At 39.8% G+C, this 22,784-nt stretch overlaps 1 protein-coding gene across 1 annotated transcript in view; it reads left to right on the forward strand.

The window, feature by feature from the left end:
- Positions 1-22,784, forward strand: part of LOC136863567 (atrial natriuretic peptide receptor 1) — a 614,185-nt gene that overhangs the window by 496,684 nt on the left and 94,717 nt on the right. The window contains exon 12 of the mRNA XM_067139947.2: positions 12,647-12,742. Within this exon, the coding sequence (XP_066996048.1) occupies positions 12,647-12,742 (96 nt within the window). The remainder of the gene's footprint in view (positions 1-12,646; positions 12,743-22,784) is intronic.

Below are 22,784 nucleotides of genomic sequence, written 5' to 3' on the forward strand. Positions count from 1 at the left end.
TGACCAAGAAAGTGCTTGGTGCACTGGATTGAATGGTTTCTCAATTTCTGTTCCTAGACAGTCAATAACAGACTGAACGTTACTGTACCTTGCCCTGAATAGCATGGGCAAAAACTGTATAATTTTGCTTCTTTCAGGCCCAAGTATTAATTCCTTCAGACACTGAGCTAATACAGGGACAGGTTTAGACAAAATGCAACTAGCACAATTGGCCTAAATTCCAAATTCATCTGTTAGAATATTAAATGGTTCACTGAGTCTAATTTTTTTAGTGTTAGTAAAATATGGATCATTTCAAGGTTAGTTTGTTTAACAAGCAGGTCCAGTACATATAAACATTGCTCTGGCAATCCAAGATACAGCTTAGTCTTACATTTAATCATTAGTTCTAGTCTACTATTAACTATTTTGTTTTTGTTCTTGTTTTTCCTTTAACAATTTAATTTCACTTGAAAGTACCTTGTCTACTTCTTCGTCACTGTCACCATCTTCAGCTTTATAATTAGAGTCGCTACTCTCACAGTCAGAACTACAGCTCTCTCTGGAACTTTCTGTTTTTATTGGGGATGAAACCAGATGGTTGAATTTCATTGGAGATGAGGCAGTATTTGTCACAGGGAGTTTACTTTGAATGGCCTTACTTCAAAACTGAGGAATTACTTGAATTCCAACATCTGATGTGCTGGTGTTGGATGTAAACCTTTCAATTTTTTGTCAGGACAAGGTGTTTACTTCTTCCCCCTCAACATTACTTTCTTTAGCTTCTTCCTGTGGTAGGGTATTTTCTTGTATTTCATTTGGCCTAAGCAGTTCTTCAATCAACTCAGCTTGCAAATGTTTGGCAGCAGCAGGCCTCGGTGAATGAATCATTGTTCTCTTCCTGTCTGACTGGCATTCAAATATGTGGGGGATGACTCCAGACTTCATTTTAATTGGACCTCCCATTATTCTCAATTTAACCCAGTTCTCCAAACCATTTTCCAGCTGAAAAAGTACAGATTAAGCAAAATGTAGGAATCTTAAGAACATTTTAAATCATAAATGATAACTTATGAGCTTTGCTGACCATTTGCTACTTTTCTGAAGATAAATATGACTTCATCTAGTTTTTCAGAAGCTGAGCATATCATGCAAGAACAGTGTCTAGGTGACATTTTAGTCACTCAGTATAGGGATGTCTTTGGGTGCTGTTATTTTTACCCTTTGGCATGTATAACCTAAAACAGACTAAGTTTGGACAATATTTTAAACACCAGTAAGTAGTACCAGTAATGTATTTTCACTGCAGTGTGCAATTGTGTTATTTATGTCATTAATATTATGATAATTATTATAATTGAGCATAGTTAATTTTCAATACTGAGATCACCCCAACCGACAACCATAGATTTTGTAGAGATAGGCCTATATATTTGTTAAATTCACGCTGTTTTCTTTCATAACACATCATATAAATACAATGTATTCCTAATTACACTTTAACCTTGGTTGAGATGCGACGACACGTGTACAATTTAATTGGCTGACAGCAATATCGACTGATAACTGGAGATTGCAAACTTGGAACATGTGTAGCAGTGATACGTGGAGCGAACCTCCTGAGAATAAATACACAGCCTTAGTCGGAGGGCGCGATATATTACGTAATTATTGTGCATTTTACATGGACGATGTGGAAGATCAATCGTTATTAACACACAGTTTAACACGAATACCTGACAAGCATTCTCGTAGGTACTAAATGAATATTAAAAACTGAACTGTGAATCAAAGTAGCAGGAGTAGAAAACACGTGCAACAATCAGGGGATATACATTTTATTAAAACATGTTGTAAACCTAAGATGACATGTGTATTGTTGACCACAAATCATTATCAACCCAGTTTAAGTCTCCGAATATACGTACAAAACTCACTTCTCTGGTCTCAAGAGAAAAAGAACTGCAACATTCTCACACAAAGCAAATATATCTTAATTTTTTATAGTACTACCAATAAATCGGCCCTCACCAAATAAAGATTATCAATAGAGTTGACGATCTTACAATAACTGAATAAAGAGGGTCGTGCTTTTTACAATAGTTTGAAGGCCAGCTCATACAAAGGTGAGATCTGGTAATTTGCCATTGCCGACATATTCGCGTACGGTATTGCATAGCTGCATCGATGAAATTTGTAGTATTAATGTATTTTTCATTTTAAATGTATATGACCAACCCGATCCCCTGATAACAGTTGGCGGATCTCCAGAATGTGAAAAGAAAAATCGATAATTATGGGATCAAATAGTCGGCCATATCGCCCCTTAACATTTGAATGGAAACCTGTAATAATGCATTTGTGAAGGGGTGGGGGAAGATAACCAAACCAAAACCAAACCCCATAGCACTACAGCCCTTGAAGGGCCTTGGCCTACCAAGCGACCGCTGCTCAGCCCGAAGGCCTGCAGATTACGAGGTGTCGTGTGGTCAGCACGACGAATCCTCTCGGCCGTTTTTCTTGGCTTTCTACACCGGGGCCGTTATCTCACCGTCAGATACGTAGGTGGATCAAAAGGTTAGTTAAACTAACGCGCCGCAACAGCGCGCTGTGTGTCGCAAACGTGGGCACAGCGGAGAAAGGGACAGACACTGCCCACACGTCTGTTAGGCAGGTCACTGTGGTGTCTCGTCTAGTATTGTGTGAATAGCGGCCATATGCAATGGCGCGTCAACTGGACGTTCACTCCAAATATGAGATGCGTGCGACAATCCGATTCCTATGGACCAAAAGGAAGAATTGCGCGGACATTCTTCGTGAAATTAGTGCTGTGTATGGAGAGCGGGCCATTTCCCGGCAAGGTATCTTAAAGTGGTGTCAGCAATTCGAAGCCGGACGCACGGATATCACGGACAACCATCGCGAAGGCAGGCCCGCAACGTCCAGGACCCGTGCAAAGGTCAACAGTGTGAATGCGATCATTAGACAGAACCGGCGCACTAAACTGAGAGAAATCGCGACGCGGCTGAATATGTCGTATGGCAGTGTTTTCGCCATAGTTCACGAGGACCTTGGATATCGTAAGCTGTGTCAAAGAAGGGGTCCCACGTCTTCTCACCGATGAGCACAAGGGACAACGTTTCCAATCCTCCCTGGCATTTTTTCAACGCTATGCCGCAGACGGCAACAGGTTTCTGCGGCGAATCGTCACAGGCGACGAAACGTTGGTCCACCGCTTCACCCCCGAAACGAAGCGAACACCAATGGAATGGGTGCACCCCTCATCAGCACCAACGAAAGAAGGCCAAGGTTCAACCTTCAGTCGGTAAGATTATGGCGACAGTGTTCTTTAACATGGAGGGTTTGCTGCACGTGGAATTCATGCCGAAAGGAACGACGATCAACGCGGCGGCGTCGTCTTATCAAGCGTTGCACCGGTTGCGTAAAACGATTACAGAAAAGCGCCGGGGGAAATTGAGCGCCGGTGTGGTTTTGTTGCACGATAACGCAACACCTCACAAGGCCCACCAAACGAGAGAACTGCTGCAGCGTATCAAGTGGGAGGTCTGGCAACATCCACCCTACAGTCCCGACCTAGCGCCATGTGACTTCATCTGTTCGGTAAGCTCAAAACAGAGCTCGGTGGTCGACGTTTCCAGACCGATGAGGAGTTGAAGGCCGCTGTCTCCGAGTGGTTGCAGAACGCTGGAGGAAATTTCTATGCATCCGGCATCGACAAGTTGGTTGTGCGTTCGCAGAAATGTTTGGAGTCTCTTGGAAACTATGTGGAAAAGTGACGTTACAGTGTACGTCGTTATAGTCGTGTTGCTGTTGTATAGGTGGTGTAATAAATCGCCATAACTGGGAAGTGCAACTTATTTTCTGATCTGCCCTCGCAGCTCCTCAATTCTAATCACGTAGGCTGAATGGACCTCGAACCAGCCCTCAGGTCCAGGTAAAAATCCCTGACCTGGCCGGGAATCGAACCCGGGGCCTCTGGGTAGGAGTCAGGCACGCTATCTCTACACCACGGTGGGGAAAGATAATAAACAATGGGATTCAAGCCTATCTGTTCTCGGAAACCAGATTTCCCTCTTAGTATTCCAATTATCTGAGGTAACATGGCTCATTAACGCTATGGAATTACTGGGCGAATTGGCCGTGCAGTTAGGAGTGCGCAGCTGTGAGCTCGCATCCGGGAGATAGTGGGTTCGAATCCCACTGTCGGCAGCCCTGAAGATGGTTTTCCGTGGTTTCCCATTTTCACACAAGGAAAATGCTGGGGCTTTACCTTAATTAAGGCCACGGCCGCTTCCTTCCTTTTCCTAGGCCGTTCCTGTCCCATCGTCGCCGTAAGACCTCTCTGTGTCGGTGCGACGTAAAGCAAAATAGCAAACGCTATGGAATTAAAGTATATGGAGAAAGTTGATACCAGGTGCATGCGTATGTCTTTTCCGGTTTCACTAAGAGAAGGCGCCTGCGAACAGTACACAGCGTTTGAATTTGACACGTACGTTAGTTTGTTCGTCTGATATTAAAGTATCAACACACAACAGTTGAGTCCACTAAACACTAGCGTTTGTGTTATATCGTTCAGTGATCATGTGCCTGAAAAAGAACATTTGCGGCATGCATTGCTTCTGTTATTTAATCAAAAGAAAAAGCCTCTGCAAAGTCATCGTTTGCTGGTAGAAACATATGGTGAACACGCTCCATCGATTAGAACATGTCAGACATGGTTTCGACAATTTAAACGTAGTAATTTCAATGTGAAAGACAGTGCGCGCACTGGATGATGACCCAACTCAAACCCAACAGCAATTGGCACAAGTATTAAATGTGTCACAAGAAACAATTAGCAGACGTTTACGAGGAGTGGCGAAGATCAATAAACTCGGTAAATGGGTTCCACACGATTTGAATGAACGGCAAATGGAAAATCACAAAGTCACTTGTGAAATGCTGCTTCAACGCCACGAAAGAAAGTCATTTATGCACCTAAGTTTGACGGGTGACGAAAAATGGATTTATTTTGAAAACCTGAAGCGGAGAAAATCGCGGCTGTCATCTGGCGAAGCTGGTCCTTCAACAGCAAGGCCAAATCGTCTCGGCAAGAAGATCATGCTTTGTGTCTGTTTGGACCAGAGCGGTATTGTGTATTAGGAACTCTTGAAGGCCGACAACGCTATCGTCAGCAGATGATTAATTTAATTCACGCATTGATCGACATACGACCGAAATGGGTCAGAAGGCATGGAAAAGTGATTGTGTTACATGTCAATGCGTCGTTTCAAACAGCAAAACCAGAAAAAAGACACCTTAAAATCGCTTGGATGGGACATCCTTCCGCACCCGCCGTACTGCCCCAAGCTGGCGTCATCTGACTGTCACCTCTTCGCATCAATGGGGAAGTTAGAAAATGGCTCGACGAATGGTTTGCCGCAAAAGACAAGCAGATTTTCTGTCATGGTATTCAAAACTTACCTGAAAGATGGGCGAAGTGTGTAGAAAACGATGGCCAATATTTTGAATAAACAAAAAATGAATTTCCCTGGAAAATTACGTGTTTTCTTTACCACAAAATACGGCAAAAACCTATGCATACACCTGGTTAATGATCCTAACGTTATGCAGCAACAGTAACAGACAGTCTTATTTGTTACAATCATAGAATTCGCAATGACTAAGATATTTTTTTTTGCTAGTGGCTTTACGTCGCACCGACACAGACAGGTCTTATGGCGACGATGGGATAGGAAAGGCCTAGGAGTTGGAAGGAAGCGGCCGTGGCCTTAATTAAGGTACAGCCCCAGCATTTGCCTGGTGTGAAAATGGGAAGCCACGGAAAACCATTTTCAGGGCTGCCGATAGTGGGATTCGAACCTACTATCTCCTGGATGCAAGCTCACAGCCGCGCGCCTCTACGCGCACGGCCAACTCGCCCGGTAGTAAGATTTTTACCTTAGGATAATATATGCAGTGAATTTGCTTCTAATGATGTGAATTGATCATACCCTCAACCATTTACCAGAAGAAATACACATCAAAACGAAACTTGGTCAAATATCATGTTAATATTTGTGTATATGTGACGTCCTGTAAACACTCTGTGGGGCAGCAACGTTCAGCGTCATTCAATGTTAGGTGATCCATCAGTATTTGCCATCGGAATGTGAACAGAATAGCAGTGAATTATCTCATTAAGAGCATGCATACATTTTTGAAGGAAACATTTCTTCCGTACATTCCTTACGATTATGACTGTTTCGGGTATTGTAGAGGACCGCAGAGGGATAAGAAGCGTGATGGGTGAAGGGCTAGACAAACACATATTTGAGTTCAAGAAGATCTGCTAAGTTTTGAGAATACTGTACTTTCTTTCTTTCTTTTCACCACGGGAAAACAAAATAACACAGCAACAGTAAGGGAGCAAGAGACTCCACCATCAACAACAAAAGCCCAAGGCTCATAAGTTTGAGAAAACACAAGGATGGGAGTTTTAGCTCTTAATTAATTTTACACGGGAACACGAAAGCTCGGAGGTCACCAGTAGGAAAGAGCCTAACGGTTCAAAAGTACTGCACATTGCAGGAGCACCGAAGCTCAAACCTATTTCAAATTAATACAAGGTAAACTCTATTGCCTACACTTCGTTATATAAGTAAATACTTCAGACTGTACAATCGGACAAGTTATGTAAAATACCATTCAAGAAAGAAGCCGTAGCTTCTGATACAGTTATACAATTAGACAACGGGTCTTAAACCCAGTAGTTTGTTTTACACAATGACTTTTAAGGTCTTAGACACAGGAAAAATATTACAAGGCAAGGGGCTAGAACCCCGTAATCCATTTAACAGATTTATAATTCACCCATAATTAGGCCACCGATTTATCTTAAAATTTAGGAATGCAACCACAGTTGCTCCAAAATGGGCTCGGACACTCATTATTTACCTCAATGGGATCAACAGATCCCCGAGGTACAGGGACCGAAGGTCCACATTACACTACCACAAGTTTACGAAAGTTAAAGAAAGAAGGTTAATTTTACAAGGCCGAAAAACGAGATGAATGGAGGCAAAACCGGAGAACAAATGCTTACTTTACCTAATTGGGCTTACGCCCCTACGTAGCAGAGGCTAATCCATACTGCACTGTGACTAAGTAAAGGATGAACATTAAAGGCCGAAAGAGTGATTAAAAAAAATATATATTTAGGAAAATTTGTCACCACATATTAAGTAGATAGGAAGTTTAACGAGGGTATCATTCATGTGCTTCCTTATATTTTGCAAGTTGCCATTAGGGTATATCCTTCAGCACATGCAAACTCCTTACATTAATTCACCCTCCGAAATTTAAAGCTTTACATGACTTTAGAAAAGAGATGGACGATATAGCAGTTACATGCTAACAGAAAACCTAAATTCTTCCCGAACTTCACACACAAGTTTATTAACTTAAAATACCGTACCTGATTTTCATATAATGTCCATTCTGCTTCCCAGCCTCTACTCCCTTAGCCCCCTCTCAGATGATGCTCACACGCAAGTCAATCCATACAAGACAACCTAGCCCAGAAACCTTGCTCGTAAATAGAAGCTCAGCCGATGTTTCTAGAAGGATTTATTACAACTCTTTTGATTGGACAGTAGGATAATAGATAGGGACAAACTGATTGAGTGATCACTATGTTTTGATTACATTTGACAGGGGGGCAGAACCGACAACTTCAGAATGATTAAAAATGAATAACTGTAAACAGGTTACCGAACTTCTATTCATCAACATTCTTCCAGGTTAATATAATACTTGCACACCAGGGAGCAGTCTGAATTCGAGTTGCCTAGTCCCCGACAGTCAAACTGTTAGAGTATCTGATAGTTCGAGATATTTTACACAGGTACCAGCATAGGCATTGAGAGGCAATTTTAAATATGCGGAGAGGCCTTACCCCTGGTACAATGACTGTTGTTAAACATCAAGGTTATACTCCTATCAGTTTCTTGAGGGCTAAGTTTAACGTACAACTAACCTGGGCCGAAAAGCGAGAATTCAAGATATCAACAGATTTACGAAATGAAGTTTATCCATGGGGAACAATTTTCGTATCGTCAGTTAGAAATGTTTTAGAACTGAAAAGGGTGACGTCTCGTATGAGATCTACCTCTGTGTTCTCACTCTAGATTATTGTACTAGAATTTTCGCTTCTAAACACATCAGAATGAATGTGGTTTACTTTTATGGAATATCGTCTACGTCTTTACACTGTAATTAAGAGGGTCAAGCTTTTATTCATTTAATTTGGACCTCTTAGAGCAACGAGGAAGTCGGCCCCATAGAATAGGGGTAGCGTTTCTGCCTCTTACCAGGAGGACACGGGTTCGATTCTCGGCCAGGGCGGGGATTTTCACCTGGACCTGAGGGCTAGTTCGAGTTACACTCAGCCTACGTGATTACGATTGAGAAGCTATTTGACGGTGATATAGCAGCCCTGGTCTACAAAGCCAAGGATAACGTCCGTGCCGACCACACGAGACCTCCTAATCTGCAGGCCTTCGGGCTGAGCAGCGGTTGCTTGGTAGGCCATGGCCCTTCGGAGCTGTTGCCCCATGTGTTTTGTTTCGAGCAACGTGAAAATTAACGAACTATTGTCGACGTGAACGTACATACAGTACTAAAGTAGGATGTTAAATGAGAATATTTAAAAAAATGTATTGCATTATATCTAGGTTAGAATGCAAGGCGCAAATGTATCCTAGGCCGCACAACGGTTCTACAGTGAGATTTGCATAAATATTACAGACCTGAACTATCACAACCCCTAAAATGTATGCAACTCACCGGCATAACTGTAGAGCGGCTAGATTAGACTTGCGCCTTGTTCAAATACGTTTGCACTCTAAGCTATTCGTGCCTGAAACTCCTTTCCCTACTTATATCTAGTATATTGAATGCTGAAACATAGAAGTACTACGTATGCATACTAGCGTCATTTCTGAGTTCATATCCGAGGTATAAGCGATATTTATTAAGACATAACATTTTACTAACATACGTAATGCGTATTAATATGAGGACTAATGTACTCAGTGTTGTCAGATGAAATTTAGACGTAGTTGTGCTTTCTTTCGCGGCGTTATAAGTATTCTTGCAAATTCCAGCTGCAGTTAATCAGATCTTCGTCATAGTATATTGTGGAGTTTAAGAAAATAAAACAATGTTTAGTAAAAGAGTTAAGGAATTTAATATGGTGACCTTAAATTGACTGACTTAATGGTTGAAGTTCGCACATCACCCATGCAAAAAAACTGCCACACATTGTTTTTCAAATAATCTCAGCTGCTTAAATTAAAGTAAAACATTATGAGTAATCTACCATTACATCAGTTAATAGTGTCTTAAAATATAACCTAAAACCTTCCGCTCCAATAGAGTAAGGAAGGCCACCCCAATTACTACACAAATAATCAACATAACAGCCCCCAACATTCTCATTAAAATCTCTATTAACAATACTACTTGTAATACACTTACATTTTTGAATTCTAAATTCAATACACTTCTCTATTAATAGTGTCTTTACGCACGTACATTCTTCTTCTTTTCCTACCGCTTTTCCGACACCTGTTGGGTCGCGGGAGCGAACTGCGTCACACATGTGGACTTGGCCCTGTTTTACGGCCGGATGCCCTTCCTGACGCCAACCCTATATGGAGGGATGTAATCACTATTGCGGGTTCCTCTGGTGGTTGGTAGTGTGGTATGTTGTCTGAATATGATGAGAGTGTTGGAACGGACATATAAACTCAGTCCCCGAGGCAGAAGAATTAATCGGGAGCGATTAAAATCCCCGACCCGGCCGGGAATCGAACCCGGGACTCTCTAAATCGAAGGCCAGTGCGCTGACCATTCAGCTAACGAGTCGGACTTTTTACGCACGTACATTATTTGATCTTATCTATATAGGGTATGAAATGAAATGGCGTATGGCTTTTAGTGCCGGGAGATCCCAGCACGGGTTCGGCTCGCCGGGTGCAGGTCTTTCGATTTGACACCCGTAGGCGACCTGCGCGTCATGATGAGGATGAAATGACGATGAAGACAACACATACACCCAGCCCCCGTGCCAGAAAAATTAACCAATGATGCTTAAAATTCCCGACCCTGCCGGGAATCGAACCCGGGACCCCTGTGACCAAAGTCCAGCACGCTAACCATTTAGCCACGGAGACGGACTATATAGGCTCTATACATATATATATATATATATATATATATATATATTTACTTTGAAAGTGTAACATAAAGTTGTGAGGAAACGGCAATACCTATGTGTTGTACATCAAAAGAAAGTTCTTCATCTCAGGATTACTAGATAAATGTCATTTCTTTCATCAAATCCTTCATTTGCGTAAAATAGCCAATTCAAATAATATGATGCTTAAGTCATTGCAGTTAACTGCATTCGTCCTAGATGGCTCTACGAAAACTGTCTCCGCTAATCTTTCAATGCCAGCCCGATAGAGGGCTTTGTGAAAGTGGTCAATGCAGATCATTCTATGTTAGTCCGATAGACGGCCCTGTGAAATCAAGATATCACCAGAATGTAAGTTCTTGCTCCATATTGGTTCTAATAAGCGATGTATGACAAAACTAAAAAATTAGAAGTCATTGCAGGAGCTTACAAGAATCAAGTCATTTATCTGCCTAGCATTGGTTTGGTTCCTACTGACAGTAACATGCATTTCAAATTCAAAGGGAGGCAAAAGCACAGGGTCAAAGTTTTGACAAAATAGGTATTTTTACTTATCTCGGTGTGTTTTCTGCCTGGCATTTAGTAGAATTAAAGCTAGGAGAGATGTCACAATTAAAATTATAACTGCACCATATTGGGGTCAGTTCACCGAAAAAGCATACTTTACAATGAACTACTATATAATCAGTCAATGAATAGACAGTCAAATGCAATAATTTATGGTGAACTACAGCCTACTGCATTAAAGTAATTCATGTATGTTACAAGCATGCACAAGACGATTATGATAGGGGAATTGTACATACATACATACATACATACATACATACATACATACATACATACATACATACATTAACATGATAGACCGTTATGCCTTTCAGCGTTCAGTCTGCAAGCCTCTGTGAATTTATTAAATGTCGTCACAATCCTCTATTTGCAACTAGTGCTGTGGCCTCATTTAGTTCTATACCTCTTATCTTAAATCGTTAGAAACTGAGTCTAACCACTGTCGTCTTGGTCTCCCCCTACTTCTCTTACCCTCTATAACATAGTCCATTATACTCCTAGGTAACCTATCCTCTTCCATTCGCCTCACATGACCCCAACACCGAAGCCGGTTTATGCCCACAGCTTCATCCATCGAGTTCATTCCTAATTAGCCTTTATCTCCTCATTCCGAGTACCCTCCTGCCATTGTTCCCACCTGTTTATACCAGCAATCATTCTCGCTACTTTCATGTCCGTTACTTCTAACTCATGAATAAGATATCCTGAGTCCACCCGGCTTTCGCTTCCGTAAAGCAAAGTTGGTCTGAAAACAGACCGATGTAAAGATAGTTTCGTCCGGGAGCTGACTTCCTTCTTTCAGAATACTGTTGATCGCAACTGCGATCTCACTGCATTGGCTTTACGACACCTTGATTCAATCTCACTTACTTGAAATTATCGACCTGTTCTAGCTTTGTATCACCAATCTGACATTCAATTCTGTTGAATTTCTTACCTACTGACATAAAGTTAGTCTTCGAAAGGCTTATTTCCATACCATACTCATTGCACCCATTTTCAAGTTCCAAGATATTAGACTGCAAGATTTCGGCACAATCTGCCATTAAGACCAAGTCGTCAGCATAGGCCAGACATTTCCACCTACCTGAACCCCTCCCTGCCACTTTACACCTTTCAGCAGATGATCCATGTAAACTACGAACAGCAAAGGTGAAATATTACAGCCTTGTCTAACTCCTGTAAGTACCCTGAACCAAGAACTCATCCTACCATCAATTCTCACTGAAGCCCAATTGTCAACATAAATGCCTTTGATTGATTCTAATTATCTACCTTTAATTCCATAGTCCCCCAGTATAGTGAACATCTTTTCCCTCGGTACCCTGTCATATGCTTTCTCTAGATCTACGAAACATAAACACAACTGTCTAATCCTCTCGTAGCACTTTTCAATTACCTGGCGCATACTGAAAATCTGATCCTAACAACCCCTCTGTGGTCTGAAACCACACTGGTTTTCATGCAACTTACTCTCAACCACTGAACGCACCCCTCAATTGTAAAGGTTCAAAAATTTCATATGTATAATCACGACGGAATTGTAAGTTCAAATGCAAATAAAAGATTTTCCGGAGTTCAGTATATTTTCCGTTACTTTTCTCACGCTTCCTTTACCACCAGTTTCATTTGTAGCCTTTGTTCGCAGCTATAGCTGCGACAGGCCTAGTTTTAATGTAAGTACAGGACTAACAGAATACTTTTTAGATAGCTTCCTTCTAACGTGAAGAATTAATCTTTGTTTCTAGAATATCGGTTTCCCGATGCAATTGATATTATACTGTATTAATGCTACACTGGAATTGTATTATATGAACTGTGTCATTATATTTGCAGCCGAACGCCGATGGCCACATTAGCCGCCGGAGCTCCATTGTGTCCTGTAATACACTGATACCTGCCCACGTGTATACGGCAGTTGGCATTTATAAGGTTGGTATTTATTGCCAGATGTCTTGCCTTATGAATCATTTTTGTGCATATAAACCTATGAAGTGAACGGAAAAAATTGCCCGTTTCGGCCGTTTTAATTTTTCTCTATGATATCTCCATTCTTTAAACATCCTCTATCATCTTAGTTTACTGGACATTCAATGCTCATTTACTACACCGCTAAAAGTACAAAGATATGGACCTAATATGAATTGCAGATACCATGCTAAAACGTTGTAAGTGCCAATATGGGTAAATTTCTCTCGTTAATAGGACTCCTAACAGTAGCAATATGAATTATAAAGCCAGTACACTAAGAGGCCAAAGTGCAAATAGTATATGATATCCCAGTTTTCTAGGAGGTGATTTACGAAAGAATAACTATTATAAGGAAATCACAAAAAACGTGTTTGCAGATTATGAAATGTGTGGCCCAGGAGAACCTATACTCATCAACTTGAAACGTCGGCATAACCCAGATACTGTATATTTGTAAAATGGTCAACACCAACTTGGACAATTCGATAACCAGGAATAGATTTTAAAGGAAGTTTCTGAAATTGATGTTAGATTACTTCCCGAATAATAATAATAATAATAATAATAATAATAATAATAATAATAATAATAATAATAATAAAGACCAGCTGTTGTTCATTAGGGAGAATGTTTTTCACATTTACATTTCGGAAAATAATGTTTGATGTCTGAAATTTTCAATAAAAATATTTTTATTTCTTTATTTAATTAGCACTATTTCTCTTCATAGACTAGTGAAAATACATTTGAACACTCCTCAAATAATGAAATATTGGCGATATTCTGGAATGTTCTCATTGTTTTGAGAAGCCTTTCTCGTGGACAGTCGAGATTTTCTTTTGATGACGCAGAGCAAAGTTCTCTGCGAAACGTAAAGAAATTCACCTTATATTCTTGACACGGCAAAAGCCCAAAAGCCTATATCATGTCTAAAATCCGTTCGTGTTTGGGCTAGTCAACGTTTTGTATTCTCCTTACTATCATCGTTGGTTATGCTACTAGCCAAGTAATAATATTAATCAACTTTCTTTAAGATTTCATTTTCTAATCAGACATTTTCCGCATTACCTGACTTCATTCACCTGTATCTCATTTTCATTTTTACAGATTCGTAGGTTTCGGTCTTATACGTTTTCTCCAAGGCTATGTTCTTACTGTTCGGCAGCTTCTCCATATTTTCTAAGTTCACGGGTAAAATAATATTCTGCTCAAGTTATGGCATGTTAAATCAGGTGAATCAGTTAGTTTATTAGATAATCTCTGCTCATGTACTTGCATCTCGTCACCCACTGTGTAAGCCGAGTAAAGTTTCATGCAGCATGTTACTTTGTAACTTCGTGCTCATGTCCTAGTTATGGGTTCCGTTAGAACTTCTCATTCGCTGTGGCAAAAATCATTCACGTATTCTTCACACGTGATACGTGCTACCTATGCTCTCGTGCAACAGCGTCGGTCTTAATACACTTGTGACAAAATTTGAGTCCTGATCTCCTGGGGAAATTCACAACAATTAATTAATTATTATTTATTTACCATAAAACTTTACAGTATCTATGGAAGGCCAGGGGAAAAGGACAGTATTTTAAATTTGGTGTCACCTGTTATTTACTCTTCTTATTGATAGTGTTAGTTATAGCATTCTTTAGCTGTGATACCTATATACTTGCTCATTTTTTCTTACATCATATACTACAATAGTACCGTTAGAGTTTGTGATTACTGTTTAATTCTTGGTGTAAGCAAATCTCGTTACGTGACTTTCGACTGACTAAATATTGCCTTTAGCAAACGATTTTTGTTTAAATCCAACAGTAGAGTGTAAGTACTACAGTTTCATTGCATAATAAGTAAGAATAGGAGAAAAATATTTTTGTCCCTTCATAAAACTGCTTAGGACTCAAAATTTATTGTATCATACGCTATTCCATGTCTCTGATATTTCCAACCTGCTATAATAATAATAATAATAATAATAATAATAATAATAATAATAATAATAATAATAATAATAATAATAATAATAATGTGCGTATGTTGGGTATTCAGCCCGAAGACTGGTTTGATCCTCCACATCTCTGCCAACAGCTGTCAGAGATAGCCTAGGTGTCACTGAAGAGGTATACTAGGGAATTGAGAAGTATGGTACTTTCCCGTTGCTTTCCTCATCGAGCCAGAAGTTGCTGTTACATATCAGTCTGCCAAGTCCACTGAAATGCATGCACCAACGGACCCTATGAGCGACATTTTCACACTATTCATCACAGGGACTGGCTGCATAAGGAATGGTATTACTAGCATCACTCATACCTCAGTCACTTTCATGAGACTGAGCTAAGAATGAGACTGAGACTGGTCAATGAAAGTAACAAAATAAATTTCACACATTTTAAAAACATGAAAGGTTGCACAATCACTGACTTCAAATAAAATTCAGTCCTGAAAATGAAAAGTTCTACTCACGAAAGAAATAGCATCTATCAGTTTCATTACTTTACAGATTAACACACATGAATACTCCAACACAAAATTTCAAGGATAGAGAATAATGAGGGAGAAGCGAAAGCGAACCGGTGGGCAAATAAAATAACAATATCGAAACAAATCTGAAATAAAAAGATTCACACGAATCCCATAAAGTCCAAATCAGGACCAAATCCATATAAACAAACTTACTAACAAGAGCTAATGTTCGTAAGCTTCTTTCTCTTGTTTTGAATCGAGCCACTAGCGAAGAAACAATCCCACTAAATAGGCCTACCGTGTATGATAAATTGCAAACAAGTTCCGTGCTTTGGAAACTCTACAGAGAAATATACTGCCATGCTATACCTTTGGTGGAATATTAATTACCAGAAGAAGTATTGTTAGCCTGGAAAAGAGTTAGTAATAAAAATACTGAATATGATGAGCAGGGAGTTTTAGCAAGCTTAATGACATTCTTGAAGCTGCAAGGTGAACGTGAAGAATGCTTTGTGCTCGCTAGATGTGGTTTCAGCTTTATCTGTGATACTAATGGCCGGTTTCACCAAGCTTCGTCCTAATATGCTTGACGGATGTCAAATACGTAGACCCGGTCCTTTTTGACGCTCCGTTAAAATCTTTTACATTTCGTCATCACTAGTGAGTTGGAATGGACGCTCCGTTTGTTATGACACGCTCTTGCGTTTTGAAACAACGTTTTACAGGAGGTTAGAAGGCCATGGAAATCTCGTGATCCATACCGAGGTGATACATCGAGTTTTATCGTCCATTCTTATTGCAAATTCTCGACGAATAATTGAAGATAGCAAGTACTGAACCATGGTTGAAAGTAGACGTGATTTGTAATTTAATTTTCTGTTATTAAGAGTGGTCTCAAAATGGAAGATGACAATATTTCGTCAAAGAAGAGACGATCCAAATTTCTGAAGACGAGAAGAGTTTGTTCGTGAGTCTTGTTGCCGAAAGGAAAGAGCCAATCGAAAACAAGAAAACCGATGGCATAACGTTGCGTGATAAAGATAAAGCATGGATAGAACTTGCAAATTGTTTTAATTCTCATGAATTTATTTGTAAAAGGTTAGTGAAACAGTCGAAAACGTTTTATGACAACTTCAAAAGAAGGGCTAAGCAAAAAAAAAAAAAAAAAAAAACGATGTCAGGATAAGGTGAATATGCTTCAAACTGGAGGTGGAGTTGCTGTAACCCCTTCATTAGACCAAACATCATAGTTGCTGGAAATAATCAGGGACCAAGTAGAGCCTCTTCCAACAACTTGGATAGCGATTCTGCATATATAGGGCTAACCACATCCATTAGCAACACTACTGAATCATGCATTGTACTGGTGTCGTTTGAAGGAGAACCAAGCACAGAGATCCATATTCCTACAATTGAAGAAACGGTTCCCAGATATAATCAATGACCTTCCACCATCAATTAACGGTAGCAAAGTATCGTGGTCATCAAGAAACCAGCCTTCTTTTAAGAAGTCAAAGAAAACAGAAGCATTGAAATCCCATGAAAAAGTTATTGAATTGTCACAAGCAAGAAGGGATCTTTGCAAGCAAGAATTAAACATGCTGCAATTAAGGCATAAAGAAGAACTAGCCTTAATACAAATAGCAAAACTTTACTTTAATTAGAAGAAACGATAGACTATATTTTATGCTGTCTCAAGGTTCCTCTTGAAATATAATGAAAAAATATCTGTAACCACTTTTAATTAATATGCCACACTTCTACGAATTTATTTGCATATAACACTAAGTAACATTAACATATATATAACCTATTAGTAACAAACATACAGTCACATTAAATATTACCTACACCTTGTGTGCTATAGAAAACAATAAAGTGTTTGCTTGCTTATGTAATATTAGTGAAAAAGAACTCGCGTGATTTAAATGTATTCCACTTTTAAATCACTGTCTTAATGGAAGTGGTTTTCAACTATTCTGTTCCGATTAACAACTGGAGGACCTTCTTGATCTGCTTACATTAATTTCCTCAGGACTCAATTCCTGTTAAGTCGTCTTTTCTCTTCCAGATAGTGATAAAGTCAAAAATAGAACTGTCGTGAACCGATCCGGGCCATCCAGCAATGATCTTCCTTATTAGTAAATTAGCATCACAAGTAGTCTCTACATTATTATTATTATTTCGTATGGCAAAACAAGGATACATTATAAGTACATATAAATACATATTTCTTAAATAAGTATGTGATTTACAAGTCAGCATTTAAAACTTAATGTCCAGACTTTTCAGCCAGTCCACTGCTTCTGTAGAGGCACTATGTAATTCTTCAATGGATCCATTGAATCTTCTTTTTGGGCAGTCCATAACAACGTGCTGGATGGTCTGAGGCTCATTATCACAGTCGCAGAATGGGTCTTCAGATTTTCCCCACTTGTGAAGCCAGAATTTACACCTTCCATGGTTTGTTCTGATTCTGTTTAGAGACGTCCATTCCCTTCTCGGTAAGTTGAAACCAAGAGGAGCTCTACAAGGATGGTGGATTAAACCCAGGTGGTCAGGATTTGAAGAGGTCCATTCTTCGCGCCAGATCTCATCAGCATCAAAATGTGTTTCCAGGAGCTTCTCGCCTAACTTCCATGATGGGTTTCTGGACTTTAATCTCGTCGGTTTCTGAGGGTTGCAGTCCTGATGTAAGGGCAGTTGAGGGTTACTGCGACATTTCTGCCATTCTCTTACTAGAGCCAGTTCTCTTCGTATGTGAGGGGGATGGATGTTGGATAAAACGGGTAACCATTTTAGGGGTGTCGATTTGATGGTGCCTGATATTGTCCACATAGTATCATTCAGTTGTGTATCAACTTTTGAAGTATATACACTGTTAAGCCACACAGGGCAGCAGTATTCTGCAACTGGATAGATCAAGGCAAGAGCTGATGCTCGTAGTACTGTCGCGTTTGCTCCCCATCCTGTTCCACTGAGCTTGTGCAATATGTTGTTCCTTGTTTTTATCTTGGCTGCAGTGTTAGAGAGATGTTGCTTATATGAAAGTGTCCGATCAATTGTGACGCCCAGATACTTTGAATATAGGTTATACTTAAGTTTTTGGCCTTTGAATTCGACTTGAGGTACATAGTTGGCTTTTTGGTTGTCTAGGTGGAAGCAGCTTACTTCAGTTTTGTTCAAGTTAGGTTTGAGTCGCCAAGTACTGAAATATTCGTTCAGGTTATGGAGATCCTCTGTGAGTGTAATTTCTGCTGTTTTGAAGTCACTCGATTGGGCAGCCAGAGCTATGTCATCTGCATATATGAATTTCCTGGAAGTAGTTTCTGGAAGATCTGCAGTATAGATGCTGAATAGTAGAGGAGCAAGAACTGATCCCTGGGGTAAACCATCGTTTAGTATATAGGGCTTACTCTTATTGCCGTTTAAATGTATTTCGAACGCTCTATTGCATAGCATGTTGTTCAGCAGTGTTGCAAGGTTCTTACAGGGAATGATCTTCAAGAATATAAAAATCATCCCTTGTCGCCATACTGTGTCATAAGCTGATGTCAAGTCCACAAAAACAGCGATTGTCTTCTTCTTGTCTTGAAATCCGTTCTCAATGTGGCTGGTGAGTGCCAAGACCTGGTCACAGCAGCTTCGGTTAGGTCGGAATCCTGCTTGTTCAATTGGTATGCGTTGGAAGGCTGTGGTTGAGATTCTGTTGTAAATCATTATCTCCATTAACTTGTAGCAAATACTTAAGAGTGCTATTGGTCTATAATCTTCAGGACTATCTCCACTTTTTTCGGGCTTTAGAATGGCAACTATTTTAGTTCTCTTAAGCAAAGATGGAAGCCTACCATTTCTTAAGATGTCATTAAAGAACATTAGTAACCAGTGTAGGGTTCTAGGTCCACAATGTTTCAGGAATTCTGGATATATCCCATCCACTCCTGCTGCTTTGCCTGGTTTTTATTTCTTTTAGAGCTGTTGAGATTTCTGCAGTTGTGAATTCCCCTGAGAACTGGGGGGTTGATTCAGTCGAGGATAGCCTAGTTTTTAGCTCTTTCTTGAGTTTCTTGATTCATCTTTATTGACATTTTCTGGTATTTTGGACAGTTTGATGATTCTTTTAGCTACATCTACTGGAGATACCTCTGAGCTCTTATTAATATATTTGGGAGTACAGCTACCAAGTTTTCTAAGAAGAGTCCATGCTTTTCTGCTTGAGTGTTGGAAATTCATGCTTGCTGTCATTGAGTTCCATTTATCTTTTCTGGCAGAATCTAGGCTTTGCAATAGTTCATCAGCGACTTCTGTTCTGTTGCTGATTTGGTATTCTTTGTACAGCTCATCACATCTTCTATTCCATCCGGGGATATATTCTTTTCTAAATCCTCTGGGAGTGTGTTTCTTTGGTATGGAGCATGTTAAACTAACAAATCGCTTATAGTTGTCCAGTTTGGGTGGAATCCACTGGATATTGTGATCCAACTCCTTAGTAAACGTTTCCCAGTTTGCCCTTACAAAATTCCAGCGAGGTACAGGTGTTGATCTTATTATTGGGACTTCAATGTCAATTTTTAGAAGAATTTGTCTATGCTGACTTCGGGGAAAATTGTTCAGTACTTTTCTGCTGCATTGTAAAGGTCTTCCGTGCTCGTCCCTTGAAACAAAACAGAGGTCTGGGTTGGTGTCCTTCTTCCATCTTCCTGAGTGAAAGGAGCCTTTCTCTTTTGCATCGTACACAAGGAAAACATCTTCTGTTTCAGACCATTCTAACACACCAAGACCATCTGAATTAGTATCTCCATACCCCCAGGAAGTACTCCTACTGTTTAAATCTCCCATAATGACTGCCGGATGATTTACATTCATGATGGCTTCATTACACCAAGGTTGAGATGGTGGTTTGTAAATGTTTACTATTTCCAAGTCTGCAACTTTAATCCTGGTGGTGAAAATGTTATCAGAGCTGATGTCAAGAATTTTTACTCGCTCAATATTATTTCGAAAGTGCGTAGAGATGCCATAGGTTTTATGGAACGTAGCTGCAACAATATTGAATCCTGGTAGTTTACATCTGGAGTGAAGTTGGTTCTCATTCTCGCAATGTGTTTCTTGAAGTAGTACAACATCTACATGGTTGTCGTTAAGCAGTTTTAAGAGGTAGTCACTTTTGGATCGGCTTATACCCTCAACATTCAGTTGTAGAACCTTCAAAGCGGGCCCTATGTCCTTTGCTTGGCTCTGAAAAGAGCCATTTTGATTGGAATAATTTTCCGTCATTATAGTCGAAGCTAAATACATCCTCTATTTGCTGGGATATCCGTTAAGCAGAGTTTAAGGTCCAGCAGCCAATTTCGTTGCTTACTTAGCACCACCCAGGAGACACGTGTAGGGTAATTTAAGGTTATACCTACGGACGTAAAGCAACGCTTGTACATTAATTGAGAAATAGGACTTTCTATAGCGGAAAACTTCTACATTGTGCCCACGAGGAGACAATATAGGTATGTGTGTACAGTCGATGGTTCCTATTATTCCAGATAAGTTGCTTATCATAGGAAAATCGCGAATAACTGAACGAGCTTCATCACCTTCAGGAAAACTCTCACGCAGGGGCCTCAAGGAACCAATTGCTTCAGAAACTTTCCTTGTATAGTGAAAGATGTTTGATTTAGATATACTATCCACATCTGCTAGTACCAATTGAAAAGAACCAGCAGCATAAAAACGCAGAGCTAAAAATAGTTGTTGTAAGGGTGTTAACGGACGGTTTCTGTTAGTACGATATTCCAGTCTATCTTCAACTTGCTCTAAAAGTTTCAATACTACCCTCTTGGAATGGCTGTACCTAGTTACGAAATTAAAGTCATCCATTGAGAAGAAATGATCATTACAGTCAGGAATTGCACATTCAGGTCCTAGATTTTCCAGTAATTCTATATACAATAATTCAGCATCAAAATTGTCTCCCAGGTTCATGATCTTGTAAATAACGTTGGTTAAATGGTTTAACACTTCCTGTAAAACGCCAAAACGCTTAAAAATGTCTGTATTTTCCAACTAACACTGAGCACTGCAGTGTTTACAACACAGAGACATCATTTTAAACGAATCGCCATGTTTGAAGATCGAAAATCGGCGCGTCAGAATTGACGGTGCGTTTGACGATCGTCAAAGTGAACAGAAATTGAAGAAACGAAAAAAATGCACGACAAACGAATCGTCAAAGTTGAACAGTCGTCAAATTCACAAACGAAGCTTGGTTAAATCGGCCATAAGAGCTCTACTTCCAAGACAGACCCACAGCTGCATATGGTTTAGCTAATAAAAGTAAACATTGTTCAAAGGGTGAATGCTTGTAGTGTGATAAATCAATCCACACTTCCCTAGAATATTTTAATGCTTATGTTCAGTGTAGACTATAAAAAGAATCTGTTAAAACGAAAGTGAACATGCTTCCTGTTTCTAAAATGAGGGCGCAGTGCTAAATATTTAAGTTTTATCAATTTTTTTTCTGTGATAAGCGTCATGCTGATATAATGTGTTCACAAATATGCACAGTGGGAGTCTAAAGCAAGGGAACAGACAGTTCATAAGCAAAGCAGGATGAATAAATATTGCCGTAGACCCTTATCGTAAGTCTAGTTGGAGACAGAAGGACGCGGGTTTTAATTATTTCGTCTAGGTTCAGCAGAGCATGCTGTGCATGCTTGCATTCCTGAGAGATGTGGCTCAACACGGTGATGCTCCAGCTCGCACTCTGGGCCGTACATGCTAATATCTCAATTAGAGTTCTCTGAAATAGTGAATTGGAAGAGGAGTTCCTGTTACTTGGCCAGAGCGCTCTCTAAATCTTACATTTCTAGATACTTTCCTCTGTTGATACTGTAAAGGCTCATTTATGAAACATCTGAAGAAAAACTCGTAGAAAGAATCGTTCTTGTCTGCATTATCATCAAACCGACTTCAGAGATGTTATACTGGATACGATAAAACTTACTGTGGCACTGTCATGCCTACATCGTCATTACGGTGTCGTCATTTTGAATCAATAAATATTTCTCTACTGAGAAGGTATATCGCCTTTGCAATTTGGTAAATTAGAAATTATTACTACGTAGCGGATTTATTTTATTTCACCCACTACCTTTGTCCTTTTTTTCATCCAGTTCAATATGCATCCTACGGTGCACAAACAAAATATGAATTATCCAAAGTCCTACTATTTCTTTAAGACTGCTGAGCTCAACTTGAAAAAATATGTTTTTGGATTAAAGTTTTCTATCTGACATTATGTGTTTCCTTTCATTCTGAAATTGCAACACATCGTCACACATGTGATATTGACAGTTTGATAGTACCTCTAACAAAATTCATACTCGTCCTACGTTACTAACCTGAACAATCTTTATATTTGTTCACCTTTTCGTTAAGATCTACTGGGAACTGACTAACTTATCATCAATATTCCTCAACCGATCTCATCAGTGTAACCAGTTAGTCACTGCCCTCCTTTTATACTGGTTCGATCCTGGCTGAAGTCACC

The sequence above is a fragment of the Anabrus simplex genome, chromosome 2, assembly GCF_040414725.1.
Source record: "Anabrus simplex isolate iqAnaSimp1 chromosome 2, ASM4041472v1, whole genome shotgun sequence".
NCBI lineage: Eukaryota > Metazoa > Arthropoda > Insecta > Orthoptera > Tettigoniidae > Anabrus > Anabrus simplex.